Consider the following 21,365-nt stretch of genomic DNA (forward strand, 5'->3'; position numbering starts at 1 on the left):
GAATTCCATTTAGCTGCTTCTGTTTTAGGGTGCTGGTATTGTGCATGCTGGCGGAGCCATCGTTAATGTTATTAGAAACACTTTGATTTTCTTACTGTGACAAGTCAAAATGCATGGCTGTAAAAAGGCCTATTAGACGTTTACTTAAGACTGTGGGGTACACTGACTGTTGCACTGGTCCTCTTCCTTCAAGCTCGGGTCCTCTACCAGAGGCCTGGGAGCCTGATGGTTCTGCGCAGTATCTTAGCTGTTCCTAGGACTGCACTCAGAGGATGTTGTTCCTGGAATTTGCTGGAGTCACTGTCCCAATTTGGGGGTCACAGCCCAGAGTGCACCGATTACTAGAGATGGCCCGATACCATTTTTTGCTTCCCGATACCGATTCCGATACCTGAACTTGCGTATCGGCCGATACCGAGTACCAATCCGATACCAGTGTGTCATATATTTTATTATGTTTTAACAACTGTATACTACTATGCCTGTATGGATGTGATATGATTTCTGTCTTTGTTGTTGGTCTGGTTTAATTTAAACTCTTTGTAAAACATGAACAAACACAAACAATGAACGCCACAGAACTTTCTTTTATTATCCAGTTTGACAGTCAGTTATAACGGAAAAAGAACATAAATAAACTACTTTAACGTAGATTTTCTTCAGGGCTTTATTACGTGGTATCGGATTGGTGCATTAACTCCAGTACTTCCCGATACCGATACCAGCGTTTTAGGCAGTTTTAGGCGATACCAATCTCTACCGATTACCACTGGAACCACTGTTGCCTTTACCATACCTTCTCTAGCTCCTCTCTAAGCCCTTGGTATTTTTCAAGCTTCTCATGTTCCTTCTTCTTAATGTTGCTGTCGCTTGGGATTGCTACCACAACTGCCTTCTTTTGCTGTTTGTTGACCACCACGATGTCCGCTTGGTTAGCCATCACCATTTAATCAGTTTGGATCAGGAAGTCCCACAGGATCTTAGCTTTGTCATTCTCAGTGACATTTGAAATGCCTCCCACTTTGACGTTGGGACCTCCAGCCCATGCCCGTTACAGATGTTCCTGTACACTATGCCAGCTACTTGACATATGTGGAACGCCATAACCAAGTGGCTGGCATATACATGTGTCTTTGTGAAGCAATTTGGTGCAAGTCTCCATAGTGCTGTGTCAGCGTTGGATTTTTGGTTACCTCTCTGTATTTTGTTGTCTTACTATGATATTGGTTTGCAATCACTAGACTACAGCGTAATATTAAAAATGTGTTCCAATTTAAGGCTGAATTATGAACATAGAAGCAAATTATCACAATTAACTTAATACATGGGTCAAATCAGCCCATGTTTTGTCCCGTATTGGCCACAACAGCACCGACAGTACTATGTGTATTTGTGGCCTGTGTAATTTAGTTGTAGTTTTGTTAGTTTTTCTATTTTTTTAATAAAAAAGTTGGAGAAAAAAAATCTCTGTTCTATTTTTGAGCTTTAAACAGTAGTTGACGAAAAATATTAAATCAAGACCCATTACTGCTCGAAAGCTTCAGAAAAGCTATACATTGACCAATTGTTTTGTCAACTACTGTTTCCAATGTCAAGGATGACTTTTCAACCTCAAAATACTTTAAATATAAATACTACAATATATTCATTATTTTCTTTTTCTACTCTTGTCCCCGCCCCACGCGCTGTCGTCACGCCCCGGGCAGCCAGTGAGGCGGAGGGAGGGGGTGTTCCACAGCGGAGAGGCAGGCAGCAGCGTCGCAGCGTTACAACAAGAGCGGCTTTCGGGCTTTGTTTTGTGGATGTGAATGAGCTCCATCCCCTACTTTAGAAATGTGGACGGATATAAGGACATTGCTACTTTTTCATTCGTTAGTCCTGAGGATTTATTTCTCGGAAGGTCAGTAGTGTTTTTCCCCTGCGTCTGAGACATTAACGAAATCAAATCTAACCGTGGTGTGTGTGTGTGTGAGTGAGTGTGTGAGTGAGTGATGGGGCTGTGGAGGTGAGAAGCGCTGCCGGGGGTAGCCTATACTCAGCGCGCTCGTTCGTTTGATACTAAAGAGAGAAAAGACAACAAAAATACTTTTCTCTATCATTAATACACACGAATATGACTTGTTCAATGTTAATGTGCGATTGCTTGGTCTCTGAATGGATGGCTGTGTGGTGTCCAGGATCTGTCATGTGTTTCCCGGCTGTGAGCGTCCATACTGCATCAGAGGTATAGTAGCTCTGTAGTAGCCTAGACTGAATCTTTGTCCTCATGTTGTGGAGAATTACGGGGCCTCGTCTCCCGTTTCCTTCTTCTCCCATTTAACAGCTTTTAATTATCATGGTAAAGTAGATCAATAACTGAAAGAAAACACAGACCCTGACGCTCCCAGCGCCTCAGCCAATTGGCCTGAATGAATGCTGAATATCAATTAGGCATTCATTTGCAAATGACAGTTGCACTACAAGCGGTTACTACTCCACATTATCCGTTTGATGCTGATCCATCTGGACGCTGTTCTCCCCTGACGCTGTTTTTCTTTTTTTTTCTTTCTTCTTCCAGCAACGGATGAGTGTGAGGAAGGACAGTTTCAGTGCAACAACAAAAGGTGTATACCGACAATCTGGAGGTGCGACGACGATGACGACTGCTCAGACAACAGTGATGAAGAAAACTGTCGTAAGTGTTAAAATCTGTGGACACATTTAGGCAGACAAGGTCTGTTAACTGTGGGAAAAGACCTGTGATGATTGGGGTGTTATGCAAATATCACAATAAATAGGAATAGCCTATTACATTAAAATCAAAATAGAACAAAAGAATAAAAACATAATTGTAGGTCACTGCAACTCCTCCCTTCCCCGTGCCACACACCCAGAACAATTAACTGTGCTAAAACATAAAAGCATCCTATTGCATTCTTATGATCTTATAGATGGTCCATTAGGTATTTTTTCATATCCATAAAAAATATTCCAAAAGTTTAAAAACTAATTAGATGTATATCATTAATCTCATCAAGAGACAATACCTGGATCTGCTCCCATCAGCTATCCATTAGAGCTTGACTTATAGTCTGTTCATGACTGGAATGCAGTGTATTAAAGCTCCTCTATCTTAATGAGCTATATTTCTCACAATGTTAACAGTTATGAACCAGAAATACATATATCCCCTAGGCATCTGTCCATTTCGTATTCTTTTTATGGATTTGCTATCCTATTAGCATTTATTTTTTTCTTTGGGCATTATGCAGCAGGACAATGCCTTATTTTTAGGGAGACATAAAAGCTTTACAAAGATGCACAAGTAAAATCATGTTTGGAGGGATTAGGTGTGTGTGTGTGTGTGTGTGTGTGCCTCAGGCAGGTGATTTTATCCCTATTTTATATATATATATATATATATATATATATATATATATATATATATATATATATTACATATTTCATATATGTCTATTATATGAAGCTTTATATATTATATGCTCAACAAGCATGTTTTTTAAAATGAGGGTTGATTGGGTGGAACCATTTTCCAATCATCTTCAAATAAGAAGCTGTCCAGCTGAGAGATTGCGTGGTGCATCGGTCTAGTGCACAAAGCTCTGACAGGTAGCTTGGATGTGTTGTTCTGCGCAGAAATAATAGAATTTCAGTTTCCTGTCTGACTGTGAGCCAGTGGCCTATATTTTGGAGGAATGCTTGCGCTGAAACCAGTGAAGTTGTGCCAAAGCTGAATCCAAACCCTGCATGTTTGCCATGCTGCAATGTTCTTTTGTGTCTGGGCTAATTGTAACTCGGGAGGAATTCCTGCACCTCAGCACACATGCATGTATACTGTACATACTCCTTTATTTCTCCTCATACCTCTCTCTGTCTTTCTTTGTTTCTGTGTCTTTCTCCCACAATCTCCCACACACACACACCTGCTGTAGACAAACACATCATAGTTCCTTTGCACGTTAGTCTGGAGGTGTTGCCATTGTTACTCTGTTTCTGAGGCCAGCAGGACGAGTCCTCGGGCATGCCAAAAAAAGTCGGTCATTTGAAGCATCTTTGCTCCTAAAACATTCATGTGTCACTGCCTCACACACACACACACACACACACACACACACACACACACACACACACACACACACACACACACACACTCCTCCTGAAAGCCTTTTAAGCTGAGACTACTGTCAACCAACCATTTGATGATTATGACAGTCCAGTATTACTTGCCATTATATTAGAAAGTGGCCTTCACGCTGTGTCCATTTCCTTTCCTGCGTAGGCAGGCAGATGAGGCTGGTTGGCCTGCGCAGAGTCAGATTTGTCTCTGCACTGGCATTCTGGTACTGTTGGACCACTGATTGGCCAAGGATAGTAGTTGTTCAACTTTCACCCTGTTTGATTTAGAGAAGAGGTTCTCTGGCACACTTCTGTAAACTCTTTTTTTTTTCTTCTATTTCTGCATATGATGAGGCTAAAAGACAGCGGGACAGTGTAGTGCACTGAAGTGTAAACCTGCACAACATATGCTGCACAGGGGAGAGAGTGTGGTAAGAAATCAGCTTGTACACACAGCAAATCCTGTGCAGGAATTACACGGTTTCTTGTTGACTGTGAAGTGGTTGCATTTTTTAAATTAAGTTTCTGAATGGTTGAACAGATGGACTTACTTTTTATTGTACTTGTATTCACAATGTATTATTTTACAACACAATGCCAAGCCCAAGAATCCAGTGACTGAATGTGTCCAGCAGACCATGGTTATGAAATATGCTGACAGGAAGCAACCTTTGCCGCATCTCCTTTAGGGCTGCCACCTCTTAGTCGATTAGTCGACTATTCAGTCGTTTTGGTCTTAGTCGACTAAGATTTCTTTAGTCGATTAGTCATTTTTTATGCTTATTCATGCTTAATTACTCATTTCCAAGAAACTTATGAGCACATTTATGGTAAACACAAGATTTAAAGTGGTGCTTTTGCAGGATTAATTGTGGAGAAACTCAATTTTACAGATGGTTAATTAACTACATTTATATTGTGCTTTTCTCAAAGCACCTCTCAAAGCGCACAGCTCTGTCAATTAAATCAACTAATCGATTAGTCGACAAAATTGTATAAGTGTTAGTCGACTAAGAATTTCTTTAGTCAAGGACAGCCCTAATCTCCTTATTTACCATGCCAGTGTCACCTTATTTCCAACCTGACTGCTGCTTGTAGTTGAACCTCACAGAACGGGTGTAAATATATTAAAACACTGTTATTGCTCATACCCTTTATGCATCATGATCCTCCTTCATCCTCCACCCTGTTTCTGTTCACCCATCCCCCACCAGTCCTCCCCCAGACTCCATCCCATCCCCCATCATCCAAACTCTATTCCCCACTGACCAGTCCCTGCATGCACCCATACATTCATATATGCATAATTGCACTCATAGGTATGCACAGACACAAGTATGGACGCACGTGAGCATAAACACAAATGAATGCATACCAATGAACTCTGGACTTTTCTGACAAAGAATTGAAAAGTTGAATCTACATAAACCATAATAGAAACTGTTTATTTTGTTTACTGGTTGCATAACATTTCTGGGGAGGATGAGATGCCAAGCCACCCTGCCTCTTGCCTTGTCTGCAGTTGACAGCAGTGAAGGCGACAAAAGAATTCTGCCTTGAATTTTCAAAGTCAGATTTGTGCCAACTCTGACATGGAGCTTCCGTTTAATCCTCCCCCTGATTATAGCAGCATATCACCCAGTTTCCATCTATCTGCCTTACCTGCAAAGTCCAGCGCATCTGCCTGACTTTCTTGTCATCGTTGCATTTGATAACGATCCATTTGTTCATGAATTTAACAGCGATACCTGCAGGGAGGCTTATTTTTTTATTTTTATTTTTTTACATCACCACATACTGTAGAGCTCAAAGTATTCTTTTGTTTTCCTCTGAGATGCAGAGTCAGCAACAAATTGTGTGCCTCCTCCCATTGAGTTTTTTTACCCAATACATCCCAATAAATTCCTTAAGAGGCAAACACACTTTTGAAACTGCTGACGCTTCTCCACACCTCCTCTAGTCAATGTTAATTTCTTTATTCCAAAGCCTTTCAGTGGATGCAGTCTCATCTGCTGCACTTGTAACTGAAGTCCTGCCAACACACAGTAGCAAGTTTTAGGAAAAGGAAAAAGTATCCCTCCACCCTTGCTTAATGCTTTATTCAACAATGTTTAAATCTCAGCTGCTTTTTGCTCAGCTTACATCTGACACCAGTTGAAGACAAAGTAAAACCATGAATGTGAATCCGGTGTGCAGGTATCTTTTATTTATGATGTTGTCTAGGGCTGGGTGATATGGAGAAAATAAATATCACAATATTTTTTACCAAATACCTCGATATCGATACCGCAACAATATTGTGGTGTTGACTCTTGGTGCTTTCACAAAATATTTACACAATGAGATTTTTAATAAATAATCATCAGTAATGTGGATATAATGACTAAGTGGGTAAAGGCAAATAATAGAACAGTTACAACAGTCTAGTAAGTTCAGAAAATGACACCACTTTACTGTAATGCAGCCTTTAAAACCAGAAAAGACAATACTTATGCCATATTACAATATCACAATATTCAAAATCTAAGACAATATCTAGTCTCATATCACCATATTGATATTATATTGATATATTGCCCAGCTCTAATGTTGTCTCAAGAACATGGTCTGTTATGTGGTTGTTCTCTACTTTCTTTAGTCTGTACATTGATCACATTATGTAAGATTAGTTTGGCTTCTTGTGTGTTCCAGGGAGGAGGATATGCCATGCCCACTGAAAAGCACCATATAGCTCTTCTGAGTGCTTTTTCCATCTCTCGACAATAGTCACAGTTGCTCACTGGCTTTAACTTTGAAATCCTACCATTTTCTTTAAGAAGATTCAGGTGTTGCTGGGATACAAATGACAGAACATTGAGAAAGAAGTTATTCAGTGGTAACTGAAAGTAAGTGGGTCTCACATTATAGGATTTGCTTTTTGTGTTGCATTTGATGTTTTCAACCGCCTTTTCCTTTGTCAAAAAGAGACAAGATTTTGCTGCCAGAAATCTCCTCCAGAACTCTTAATGCTCACTTACAGTTGTGTTACCTGCATCTCTGTTTATCTGTTTATGCGTACCTATTTGGTACCAATTTCACCCCAATTACCATCAATAACATAGCTACCTATATCTATCTATAGATACCATCTGTATCAGTCTTCTCTTCTCTTCTCTTCTCTTCTCTTCTCTTCTTCTTCTCTTCTCTTCTCTTCTCTCAACAACAAAAATCATAGTGTTCCTGATGGGTGACTGGAGCCCAGTACTCATCGCTCTGTTTTTATGTTGTTTATAAGTTCTCCTCGCTGTGTGGACACAGTGCCAGGCTAGTTGACAGCAATATATGTGATGTTATGTCCATTGATTGTAAACGAGGAAGCAGTTTGGCCAACTACTGGGATCCATTTGTAAATACAGATTAATAATACAGTTACCCGGGATGTTCTGCTCTGTGTCATAGAGGTTTCGGGGAAACGAGAAAGAGACCCATCATCTTGTTATGTTTTGACTTAGCAGTGTTGAAAACATGTCTTGGTCCCCCCACAGTCTTAGCTTCCACAGTCTTAGCTTGTGTTGCGTGAAGAGATGTGTTTGTCAGTGAGGCGTTGAATGTGTAACTGTGTGAATGTGGCAGGTCGTTGTTGCAAATGAGAAGTCTCAATCGACTTACCTGGATGAATAAACGTTAAAAAAGAAAAGAAGATGCACAGCAAACATAAGTAACTAAGTAATGAAATGCAGAGATATTTGACCTTACCATTAAGCAGTAAATGCAGTAAGTAATGGTATACTTGTTCAGTAGTTAATTAAGTATTAATTAGGTTTTAAATCAGCTGCCAAGCTGACTGCTAGACAGTGACTAGACATTTTCTCCCTGGGTGCATTTAGTGTTTAGTGCATTTGTTGGCATCAGGTGTCTAACGCTCTCAGAGGCCATTGCTCTAATACAGCCTATGTCTAATCCCCCGTCCACATGTGTGTGTGTGTGTAACTGTGTTTGTGTTTGCTTGCTTGGTTGCTGGCCCTACTGGCCTACTGGCCTGTGTCTGCGTGTCTCAAAGCCAGCATGCCCAAAGTGATCATTAAGAAGTCTGCAATTGAGCTATTATCTCAGATTAGTGCAAAGATGCTCATAGAAAGAAAGGGAGAGAGAGAGGGATTAATGTGGGGATATAAAACATCACTCAGCCTCAACCCCTTGCCCCCACTCACCATGTATTTATCCCCCATTCCACTTGGTTTTTAGTGCTTAACGCGTAAAAGAAAGCACTCATTTGCATCATTTTAAACATTACAACTCCCAGAAATCTTAGAAATAAAAAAAATCTTATATTTCTTACTTTTAACAGTGTGAGTTGCCTCATGAAAAATGCTGTTATAGTTCAGTTGAATCATTAAAATATTGCCACGGTATTAAAACAACAGCATAAACTGGTAATCTGTGCAACACTGGTTTTAAAACAGCATAATCTTCCGTTATGGTTCAACACTGGATTCTGGTCTTAAACTTGATGATTTTAAGTCAAAACGTCATTGTGCCTTTATTTGAATCCGACAGGTTTCAAATGCAAGATTTTGTGCCACATGCCTCACGACTAATTTATTAGTTGAGTATTTTATGTTCCTTTTGTGCATATTTAGAGCTTTCTTGATTCTCAATTAACTCTGCAAAATATGTTCCCTCAACAGCACAATGGAGCTTATGATACTAGTAAATGTCGAGTAAAAAAAGCGGTTGCGGACGTCAAGCAGTTCATTCTTTCAAATATTCACAACACTTGACAGTTGTTGTAAAATTATAAAAAAAAATAAAGACAGTCTCTTCATGCATCTGGTGAGATGTATATCTTTTTTATGAGTTGAGAGCTGAACTAGTTTTGAAATCCCGCCATTCAGTTTACATGAAAATGTCAAACATAAAGTGATGTGTCTACACATGGATATAGTTTTTGTAATAGGGGTGGCAGTGAAATAAACCCAGCATGAAAGTCGATAACACATGCTGGATGTTTGAGAGAAGCTGCTTTCTCTGTAAACCAAGGCCTTGGGACCACAGCCATCCAGGCACGCAGCGCCTTTCAGAAAAAAAAAACAGACCCACAAGGGAGGATGTTGGCCCACATAGCAAGAACTGTGGTGGCCCTTTGCAACTTGTGATTCATTTTTGTGAAAAATGTCATTTCATGTGAGTCAACAGGCCTGCTTGTGAATTTTTGCTGAAGGCTCCGGGGATGTTTGGATTGGTTGAGTCTGGCTGTGAATCTCACTTTATTTTGATTTATCTGTTTGTGGATGAGTACACACACTCATCACAGACCTACAGAGGACATTATGCCACTCTGAAGTCAAGCCAGGGTAACCGAGAGAGTCAGAAGCGTGCGTGGTAGGGAATTGGAATGATGAGCAAATGGCTGTGACACAGCAACCAAAGCCCTCAGTCTCTTTATTTTTTTTTTGATGATTCAGTGTGGCTGGATGAATTATGACTGTCACTTCCACTCATAGAAGTAGCAACAATCACCTTCCTCTTGCACAGCTAGACAGTGACTCATTACATTGCCACCGTCACAATGTTAAAACTTCACATACAGGCCATCACTGCCATGAAATCATTCCACCGGTCTACATGTCTCCACCATCAACCCACCCCTCAGACCCATTTCTAACTGTGGCTGCATTTCTTCTAAAGGGCCAGACAGAGAGACTAAACAATGGTCACTTACTGAAGATGCAGTTACAGTTAGGGTTGAAAGATTTAATAATTCTATATAAGCAATCTTCAATACAAACTTACTCTGTAGTGCTACAACTATTGGCTATTTTCATTATCAATTAATCTGCCATCATTTGAAAACCTGCTCAGTTTTCTCGTACACAGTGTGTTTACATGCAGTTTAATAAAACGATTATATTCGTGTTAAGGCAATACTCAGATTTTTCAAATGCCATGCAAACACCTTACCCGGTTAAAATCAGAGTTCTCATAACCAGGTTAACAGACCTAGAGAACTCCTTTAGTAACCAGAGTATCCCTGCATGTATACACCTTAACTGGAATATGATCGGGTTAAGCGTATGCTTAACCCAATGCGTATGCGATGCGTATGCATGCTCCAACTGCCCCTCCCCACTCCACTGGAGTATTTTTTGACCTGGAAATAATACAAATTGTTGCTATCATACAACAAAACAGTGTTGGCCGAATCAGCAGCAGGCCATTGGCAGCAAAGAGCCTACGGTCCATCTGTTTTACTCCCCGCCGAGGCAGCAGCGGACACCGGGAGATGGCTAAACAGATTATCCATCTCCGGGGCTGTCAACGCTGTGTCTCTGCAAAAAAGTGGATGGACCAAGCAGCACCTGCTGTGGCCCCAGGCTAATGTTAACGTTAGTTAGCTAACGTTAGCTTGCTAATTCCACCCGGCACTGGGCGACACTGGTTACAGATAATACACCAAACAAAGTTGTCAGAGGAGAGAACTGGCATAACCCTACTACTGCTGTGCATGTAAACGCAATGAAAAATATGATTGTGCAATACCAAAATTGCAGAATCTTTCCAAATTCTGTCGCTTAAACTTGTTTTTGTTGTCGCCTTTTTTGAAATTTGAAATGAAATTTCTTTCCCCATCATTTAACCTTAATCACAGTGTACGTGGAGCTTTAAATAGATTTCCCTGTCTCTTCAAGGAACATCAGGAACGGTCAGTCATGCCTTTAATTTAGAAAGCTTATATTTAAATCATAGGCTATATAAGAATTGAATGCCTATTCAAGAGATTCAACCTGACTGTGTGCGTGTTGCAGCTCAGTACTTTGGCAGAAGTTTGCCTGAAAGTGGTAGAAAATATTAGGCTGATAGAAAGCAGAGCAGTGGGAAATGTTAGCTGGCAGATGGTTTCTCTGAGTTGTGCCTGACCTCATGTGCTTTAGGGAGGCATATTGTGATCAAAGCGCAGCAGCTAAGCTCTGCCTAGAGATAGATATGTTTTAAATGCATAGCCATCGGCCAGTCACATGCACGCACAAATATGTATGCACACAGGCACACACACAGGCTTCACACTAAAAAATACTTATGGAATAGCTTGATGTACATAGACACAAATACACAACAAAGTATAGGATGTTGTATTAGTTTGTGTGCACCTATCGTGCACGGAAAGTGATGTAATCTTCTGTGACACAGATCACCAGATAGAGAAGAAAAAGAACAAGAGCGATGGAGGGTGGAGAAAAATAAAGGGAGAGGAAGAGAAGGCAGTAGAGAGGCGGGCCAAGGAGGGTGGTGTTGTGGTATGGGTGGGGTGGTGGGAGCAGTGATGAAGAGTGCTGCAGTGTCATTGATTTTAGAGTGGTTGTTTTGCAGGGTTATTGTTGTGATGTAGATCAGATAAAGGGTAGCAAAAGAGACAGACAGCCCATTAAAAAGGAAGGTCAAAGTTGAGGATGTGTTTTCTGTCTTATGCCGCACAATCTGGAGGTTATCATGTATGGAGGGAACAGAACGACTATCTACAGAGATGTAGGTAGAAAAGCCACCACAGAAAACAAAGTAAACCAGACCGCAAAAAAAAGATCTCCTACTCTAGCCAAAGTACAAAAGTGAAACCAATGGTGCCTGTTTGGTTTAAATGAAGACAAGCAGAGCATCTTTATAGGAGGCTCCAACTTGCTACAGAACATCTGCTTGTCCTATCCGACAGCTGGGAACACCAGGCAGGCACACATGCAGCATTCCTGCTCTACTTACAATGCTGTTTTGAAGTACATTTTCTGTATTTATCAGTCAAAATGGGAGCAAAGCAGGATGACATTATTTTATAAATTGCATACACACTACCTTTTGTGAACTCAAAAAATATATAATATGAAAATATAATTTGGAGCTTAAAAAATGTATTATTTGTTGCAGGATTATTGCAATATATGCAGATGTTGCTTTTATTGTATCCACCTGTTTCACATCCTCCAATATCACCAATATCAAGACTGAGAATCACTTAATCTACTGTAGCTTTTCACTTGTATTGACCCTCAAAGATCTGTTATAGCAGAAACCTCAATTCTGCATATTGTACAGTACAGTACCACGGCCTACTTAGAATCTCGACACCACATGTATTATTACAGGGTAGAAATAGCAGCGAAAATGCCCCAGAAAAACCTTCATTAAATTGCCTCATGCAACAGGATGCTGCTATTGCAACTGAAAGCTACAACTTATTTCACACTGCGCATTGTAAAAAATGTCTATCTATTCTATAACTTTTAGAGTCAATGCCTATGAAGAGGATTCCTTGATCAGTCTACCCAGTACTGCATTGAATAAGTTTTGTGTTGTGACATTTTGGTGTTTAGGAATTTAGACAAATGCTACTGTAATATCCATCAGACAATTTGGCTCAAGTAAGATTTTATGAAAACAGTTTATGAAGCACTTCACTTCTCTCCTATTAGTTTAAGTGAGGCAAACCGAATGCTATATCCGATGTGTAACAAATGTACCATGCTTTTAATGGAGCCATTTGTGCTTTACATGCATGAGAGAAACCCCAGGAAAGAGCGCAGTTGCAGTGTCATACTTACTTGGAGATACAGTGTATTTGTTCATACTGATACTGTATTCAGCACATGCATATGTGTAAAGTCTTGCATTGCAAAATGGAAGAGATCTGTGTGTTTTGACATTAACAATTAATAATTAACATGGAGTATTTACAACGTCACATACGCTTCTAACCCTCAGGGCTTCAAGGTACCTTCAAAATCCATTGATGAAGTATTCATCTAAGGCATTACTAGCAACAGCTTCTGTGATGGGCCCACCCTGTATAGCTGCATTGTGCTACTTTGCTAACATTCAGCAGCTTTGGTAGTAAGAGGGAAGCCTTTAGTCATGGTCTGAGTAATCTGTTTCTATGGTGGGTGGCTGCTGGACTCTTTGATTGGACAGCGGGCCTTTGGTGGGCCCACACGAGAGGATATCAGCCCTCACAGAGTCCATCAATAGCTGTCTGTGATCATGCTCGCCCTGTCTGACACAAGTGTGCCGTATATGTTTGTGGGAGACAAGAAGGAAAAACTAAAAACCGACAAAGCATGAAGCTTGAAACATGGAGAAACAGAAGGTCTACTCGCACACTTGCAGAAGTGGGTAAATGTGCTTGTGAATTGTGTTTGCATACAACTGTCGGGTTGTGTTCAAAAGCAAGCAGCAGTTGGGACTAAAATCTGTCTGTGTCTTAATTACGATTCCTTCTTGCGAAGGGCAGATTTTCTAGAACAAGAAATTTGACCTCAGGCAGTATTACAGTTAAGTTAATTTGCATCTGCAGTGGGAAATGTAAAATCCTGCTCCCAGTGCCTTGTCACAGCAATTTGAATGCCCTAGTATTCAGGCCAGTCTGGGTCTTTCTGCATTGTGTTTCGTTTTATTGGAGTCAGGTCTCTGCAAGAAAGAGAGAGAAGGAATGAGAGAAGCGAGAGATGTGGCTCATTCTCTTTGCAGGGTAAAAGGCTAATCTCCCAATTCCCATTACAGTCCCTTGGTTATAAGACAGACACTATAATCCACTGTGGCACACATTTCCATATACAGGAGTGACTGTTCTGTAGGCTCTTCTATTGCGTTTGGCTGCCTGTGACTTAGAGTGGCAAGACTCCACCTATTGTAAACTTAAGATGCGTAATGGAAGTGTGCTTGAAAGTAATGAGAAAAGACATCAACCCTTTTAAACAAGCACTTTCATAGATTATTTTATACGTTCATGATCAGCAGTCTGAATGCAGAGAAATCTCAGATACCCATGAAAAATAACTTTTGTTATGGATCATATTCCCCATTTACACTTGTGTCTCATGTTTATATAAAATCCAGATGCGATTTATTTTACCATTAGCCACATATGTATATACTAGGGCTGCCACCTCTTAGTCGATTAGTCTAGTCGACTAATCGGTTGTTTTGGTCTTAGTCGACTAAGATTTCTTTAGTTGAGTAAGTAGTTTGATAAAGGACCTTGACAACCCAACTGCATTTTACCGCAAACTTGCGAGTAGTTAACTTTCTAAAGCAGGCGCAATCGCTTGTTTGCTAAGAGTCGGGTCGGGACTCCAACATTAACACACTGACAACATTGTATTCAGAATAACTTTTTAATGCGTGATTGTGTAAAGGTGTTCACGAGATAGATACCAACCTTTTGTGAACTTGTGAATTTCGCCAGCCGTCTTCTCTCCTTTATGGAGACAGACGCTGTGTGCACAGTGGGAGGGGTGTGTGTGTGTGTGTGTGTGTGTGTGTGTGTGTGTGTGTGTGTGTGAGCAAGACGCAAGTGCCAGAGAGACGGAGGAGAGCAGGGACAGGAAAAGCATATTTTAAATATCGTTACAAAAATAATATAAAAAAATAACGAAAACACTAGTGGTGTGGCTCTTGATGTGTGTGCCCATGCAGAAGTACAATTTGAGTGTGTGCTGGAGCCCAGGCACACAGATGGTATTTTGTAACCGTAGATGTCTTGAACTCGAGATGTCTGGTAGTCAATCTTTTAAAGTGTATGTTCATATGAGTGCATTTGTGCACTTAGTTAATCAGTAACAGTGTTGTACTGTCAACTCACAGCGCTGATATCCTCCCCCAAGATCCTCTATGAGGCTTTGAAACTTGTCTGCTTCTAATCTGTGAACTGGCGTGTCAGATTTTAAAGCAAGTTGTATCTTTGTAGTGAAAGCCTTTACTCCAGATTTCTTCTGTAACTTCAAAACTAATGAAACGTACAGGCGATTTGGTCTTGAGAGTTTGGGGATTTGAGTTTACTTTTTGGAAAGTTTAACGCACTCCCTTTCACTTCCTACATTTATTTTGAGTATTTGCCTTAAGCAAGCTTCTGAACCCCCAGCTGCACCACTGGAATTGCTTAGTAGCTGATAAACAGTATAAAAGACTACAGTGAAAACAGTTAAAATGTGAAGCAAGGCATTGTTGAGATGTGTGTTGTCAAGCTTCCATGACTAATTAAAGTTTACAAATCTGGAGTCTAATCAATACATCTCTCCGGAAAATATCTGGGTGGACTGCTGTGACGAGATATACAAGACCTCAGGTCTCAATAACACACAGCAGAACTCAAAGCTGAAGGGTGCATCCTCTGCAGAATGTGAAAGTTGCGTTCACAGAAATTTTGGTTTGAACTGCAGACTGGGGTGTTTCAGGCCAAGCAGAAGGAGCATCTGGCTGCTGTGTAGATTTGGATTTCCACTGGAGCGTGCAGGAGAAGCTCTGGATGGAAAAGCAACAGTGAAGTAGTCAGCTGTTTGGCTGAGAAATCTGTCCTCGAACTATGTGTCTCCATGTTTTCTACACCACTTTATTATCAAAGACTGTGGGGCAGGTGACAGACTGCACCAACCAGCTGTTCTTCTTTATTTGGATGGTATTTCAGTTGGAATGTTCCCAGCTTTAGATATAGACTTTATTGTATATATTTGACAATGTATTATCATCTGCAAAGTTTATTTAGTTTATTTGTTAGTTTCAATGATGCATTTATTTCCTTTTGGGATTTTGTGTATGAACTTGGCAGAGAATCAGGCCTTTATCAAAATAAAGCTTTCAACATTTTATTGTACCACAAGAGGCCCGTCCATCTGTATAGCAAGATTAGTTATTAGGAAGTTTCCTGTTTTGCTGCTCCTTTTCTGATAAAAGAAGGATTTTTGGGGTGCAAGCACTAGCTTAAGCTGTGGAGAAGTGCACATTATCGGACCTTTGCCATGGATTGAGAGACAGCAGCTGGGACTGGTTCCTGCAAACACCCGCTGTTAAAACCTTGCCTGCTTCCGCCACTGCTCGCCATAATTAGATTCCTTTGCCAAAATGCTTTTTGTGTTTTCAATGAAATGCTCAGTAATTGCTTGGCTCTTCATCACAGCTGTTTATATTTTTAAACTGTTCTTGCAGAATAAGTACAGAAACATTGCCCTAGTTCACACAGGACATTCAGTCATTGGTGCATCAGCCGATTCTAAGCTGAAACACTAATCGCTGTCAACACATAAAACAAGGCCTTTGGTATGGGTTTGAGATAATAAGGTGTATCCCTGCAGTTCTCTACCTGCTGCAGATTGGTTGTGCTGTTAACTCCCTTCATCATCAGTCCCGTCACATCTGTGAGGTTCCTGTCATCTGTTTCTGGTGACGTTTCTCTTGAAGCTATGCCTTTCAAATCTCAGTGTGTGTGTATGTGTCTGCTCTGACACCCCTGGGGTTTGATTGTGCTCCCTGCTGAATCATTAGCAGACCGCTGAATATCATGCAGCGAATACCCCAGAGCGCAGAAGCTGTACCGCCAAATAAAACAGTATAACCACTTGTACAACAATTGTTTTAACTCTATAATGAGATGTAAAATTCCTGGCTGTATCTAGGTTAGACTTTCCAGCAGAAGTGATAATTACAAAGAATTACTTGACATTACAGCTGGGTTGCATCACTGATGCTGATTTAGAAATACCACATGTAAGCTGTAAAAGAGGTACAGTACACTCTGAAATGTGCAGTATAGGGGTGCATCGGATAACAAAACTCACTGTTTGGATCGGATCATGGTTTTGAGTCACGGATCGGATACATTTTCGGATCAGCACACATAAGGCAGGACGGAGCTCTGTAGCCGGCGTCACAGCTTTTCGAGTTCTTCCACTCTTCCAGTAGCCATGACTGTCATTATCAACTGATTGTGTTGCCTGTATCTTTTCACGGCAAACCTCCATAAAGATTTATCAGCCTACTTTAACAGCGACAGTAAAAATTTATTTCACACTATTATTATGATTAAACTTTCCAGTTAATCCGCGGTTCACATTAATTCCGAATCGTGAGTGTTGAGCCGTACGAACCACAGATCAACTGTGATCCTATGTGGTTATCTAAATCATCTTCCTCTGTCTGTTCTAGTCTCTATTCTGACATTCTGATCTCATATATTCATAGATATGATATAAATCGGTCATATGGGCACTATTTCTATGTTCACAGCCTTGGTCTTTGCTGATGAACTTGGTGCCTTCTTGTTAATATGGATACCATTCTACAGATTTTACAGAAGCAGGTTGATGCATGTCACCTGGCATTTCTCTATGGTGGTTGTATAGTAAACACACGATAAGCACTAAACATAGGCAAGCATTGTTAACTAATGTAGGTCAATTCATTATCTGACTGCACTCATCTCGTTCAGCAGCATAACATGAGTCACAGCGGCCCTACAAGATGTTCACAGTGTTTCTACATCAACCAAACACGTCATTGAGCTAAAAACAGTTTGTTTTTTTGCTTCCTCCTCTGTATTTAATACAGTTAATAAATTGCCATGTCTGGTCAATGTATTTTATTTTCATTATTAATCATTTAATAACAAGCCAGAGTTATAATAGGTCTAACTTCAGTCATGTCCAAGCACTTTAAGCGCATGATCTTTCACATTTCAGTAACTTAATACAGTTATGGGGTTAGGAGAGTGAACAGTAAACGGTTAAGATGATATTAATGAAATAAAACAACAATCAGGGACTCTGGATTAAATGCATTGTTTCCTGTTAAGGCGGACTCCACCACTAACAGTGAAAATTATATACTATAGAGCAGTAACTACTGAATGTAAATACATTGAATGATTATTGATGTGTAAAACATGACCATAGATGACATCAAAAATGAGGTTTCATTTCATGAGACGCTTAAGGATTACAACTATATAACATGCTGCATATAACACAGTGCCACAGTATTCTGTAACACTGTCACTATAAACTTACTGTACCTTTACTGGTAGAAGCTCCTGTCTGCTGTAACTTGATAGCAGATAACATTTTTGCTACTTGTCCAGAATCCTGAAGTTTTACCAGCCGTTCATATTACCTTATCACCCTTGACCAAACTTAATTTAAACAGTGTTCAGCTTGTTTGACGGTGTAGTGTCCTCTGCAACTTTGGTTTGCCCTGTAGTTTGTGTAATGGAACAGTGTGTCCCAGTAAAGATGCTAGGCTGTAGGATGAAAATGTTAGCATATGGCTGTTTATCAACCATATTTTTGCTTCTCTAAACCAGAAAACACAGGAAAAAGTAGAGTAGCAGAAGGTCAGACACATGGAGCAGGCACCATGCGGTGAAGGGCAGGGACATGTGTGTGTATTTGCTGATAGTCAGTGGCAATAGTCTGTGGCAAGCTTTTTTTGTAAACACTAAAATGTTATCTCAACAGCATTTGTCAGTTTTATTTCACAGCTTGTGTGTGTGTGTGTGTGTGTGTGTGTGTGTGTGTGTGGGGGGGTTCGTGTTCACCCCCCCATGCATGCTCCATATGAGCATGCAGAGCGAAAGGAAGTGGACCGTCACATGAGCATGAATAAAAGAATTTCATTGAAGCTTGAAAACAGTTTGATAAATTGAGACTTGTTCTGAATGTCGATGTGGCTCAGCGGTGTCCTGTGTGCCTTTTTCACAGATGTCGGTGTACAACCACCTGTACCACTGTCTGATATTGCTCATACTTCAGACATCGAGGTAAATCTCTTGGGGTTTAGCCAAGCTGAACCAAACAGTCTTCAGTATAAATCCCTCTCAGGCGGCCTTGAAGGAACTAAGGAGCTCTGCTAGCTTACGCTGCCCAGTCTCCTCCTAGTCAGGAGGTGTTTGTGCCAAAGTGAAATATGTCTTTTAGCAGGCTGGGAGCTATAATTAGAACAGTATGTGTCTTTGGTTAGTACACAAGGTCAGAATAAATGCTGGGCAGTGAACAGCAGCAAGTAGCCTCCCTTACCTCCGTCATCCTGAATGTGTTGTGATGCACACCTGATAGCAGGCTTTGTGGGTAGGCCTGTCACAATATGCAATAAATCAATTAATCGCATGATAAATAAAAATTAGCTTGATAATTTTTAAATGGAAATTATCGCGGCTGGAAAAAATTTCCATTTTATTCAATGTTTTTGGTTGTGTTTGGTTTTCATTCCAGTGCATTTTTTGTTAACAGAGACTGAGAGTCCATTTTATTAATTGTTTTTGGTTGTTTTGTTCATTTATTGCGGATATTTAAAATGTCTTTCAGTTCCAGTGTTAAATATTCTTTAGAAATAAAAGTTTATTGATCTTTGAAAAGGTGTACCTGCATTATTATGCCATTATCATTATATGGTCTCAGAACGACAAAATTATCGTTTATCGCAATAATTTCTGGGACAATTTATCGTCCAGCAAAATTTGTTATCGTGACAGGCCTATTTGTGGGTCACGTAAATATGGCCATAAAGTTCATCTTAATTGTGATTGTGATAAAGCCTCAGTACTTTTTTTGGGCTTATTTCAGTGTTGCTGATTTAATGCTATTTTTTAAGTAAAGTACACAACATAAGTAATGACGATGATGATGAGGTTGTGTGAGATAAAGATATGAGGTGGTTTATCAAGGCTTTACGGTGCTGTTCCAAGCAGGTTTGCACTCACAACAGTAGACGAAGAATTAATTCACACACGTGTACTGTTAAACTATCTAAAAATACAATATATGTTATAATGCACACCTTCTGGCAAATGAGACTCAATGTGATGTATATAGTCCTAAATCACCTTCGATCACGAAAATTACATGTAATTAAGTCTGCAGCCCAGCCCTGATGCCATACCTTCCTAATTTTTATCTTTAACATCTGATTTGCTCAATTTGTCCGAAAGGGGAAAAAAGGCAGGAGACAGAGAGATTTCATCTGCAGATGCCACTACTTTGGGGATCTGTGTTGCTAGATCAATACTTTATCAACCAGTACTGAGTTAGAGCTCAGTCCCATTTGGCTTCTTGTCTTTCTGTTGGTTCCAGAGCTCTCCACACAGGCCTGACCGACAGCAGACACAACTTATACCTTGCAATAATTGTACCCAATTGTCACAGTTCGCCTTAGCTCATAAACAAACATTGAGATGGCAGCAACATTTTTTCAGGGATTAACCCTTGTTGACTGGTTTAGTTTGTGTTAACAAAAGAAGGGTTGAACACGGGTCAGATAACCCTGGTCTGACCCTGGTTATTTGTGTGAAAGAGGTATTAGTGAGTTCCAGACAAGGGGGTGAAAACTCTAAAGGACACCTTTAATTCACCTATGTGGAGCTTCTACTGTAGGTATACGATAACAGAGATATATTAAATATAAATTAGATAGACACTCAAATTGGCCTAATTAGATCCTATAATTATTCCCTAAAGCAATTTCAAGAGCAGCTTGTCCCAAGTCTTGTTGATGCCATGCTGTATTTTGTATGCTACCATGATATCCCATTCATTTAGGAAGGTTTAGTCATTTGCATGCCGGTTTAAGCCAACCGGATACATTATGTTTCCTGCTTCGACAACACTCCCCTACTTCACTCTGAGCTAATGAGGCCATTTGTCTTCTAATGCCCAGGAGAATGTGCTTATCATTGCATTACCTATTAAGCTTCTTGTGGCCTCCAAATGGAAAGAGCTGTCATTAATATCCTTCATGGTAAAAAAAAAAAAAAAAAGTTTCTTCAAGGGGTTTGTGTGTGTGTGTGTGTGTGTGTGTGTGTGTTGTGTGTGTCAGATGACTGAAGGCAGTCTGCTGCTCTGCTCTTGAACATCACTAAAATGATTGAGTGAGCTCAGTTCTTGACAGGACACATTAAAATGTACATTCAGGGGCCTTATCAGTCAACGATCAAGCGTTTTGAATTTGTGGTTGAGGCTTCTGGGTTTTGTAGTGTTTAAGCCATCCATGCCATGATTTGATTTCTCAGAAACAAAGCTGAAATAATTCAAACTAGTGGCTATAACAGAAACCTATATAGCTACTAGTTAATTAATTGATTAACTGAGAGGGTCTCACATTCCTGTGTTAAGTAATTTTGAGGATTAAAAGATTATTTTTCAATACAAAATTGGGAAAAATACTTCTGGAGCCAAGTGGTGGACTGACCAACCAACCAACCTACAGACTGACATTGTCACCCCTAGAGCCACACTGCTAGCTTGGTTAAAGATGTTAAAAACTGGTTAGGAAATCAGAAATACATCAGTGGGGAGCAAAGCTGATGTCTCCCTATCTGATAATAATGATCTAATCAAATAATATAAACCTCAACATCAACCCAACTTTACTGTAAACCCATACTTTAAATAGGTCTACCATGCACATTCACATGAATTGTGTTTAAGAAAGATAAAAAGGATTAGAAGCGGTGAAATGTTGACAAC

At 40.1% G+C, this 21,365-nt stretch overlaps 1 protein-coding gene across 3 annotated transcripts in view; it reads left to right on the plus strand.

The window, feature by feature from the left end:
• The first annotated feature begins 1,745 nt into the window (after positions 1 to 1,745).
• Positions 1,746 to 21,365, plus strand: part of LOC114565061 (low-density lipoprotein receptor-related protein 8) — a 76,903-nt gene continuing 57,283 nt past the window's right edge. For all 3 annotated transcript variants that reach the window (XM_028592879.1, XM_028592880.1, XM_028592881.1), the window contains exons 1-2: positions 1,746 to 1,900; positions 2,558 to 2,674. In XM_028592879.1, the coding sequence (XP_028448680.1) occupies positions 1,834 to 1,900; positions 2,558 to 2,674 (184 nt within the window). In that variant the 5' untranslated portion in view covers positions 1,746 to 1,833. The remainder of the gene's footprint in view (positions 1,901 to 2,557; positions 2,675 to 21,365) is intronic.

Source organism: Perca flavescens, chromosome 12 (genome assembly GCF_004354835.1).
Source record: "Perca flavescens isolate YP-PL-M2 chromosome 12, PFLA_1.0, whole genome shotgun sequence".
Lineage (NCBI taxonomy): Eukaryota > Metazoa > Chordata > Actinopteri > Perciformes > Percidae > Perca > Perca flavescens.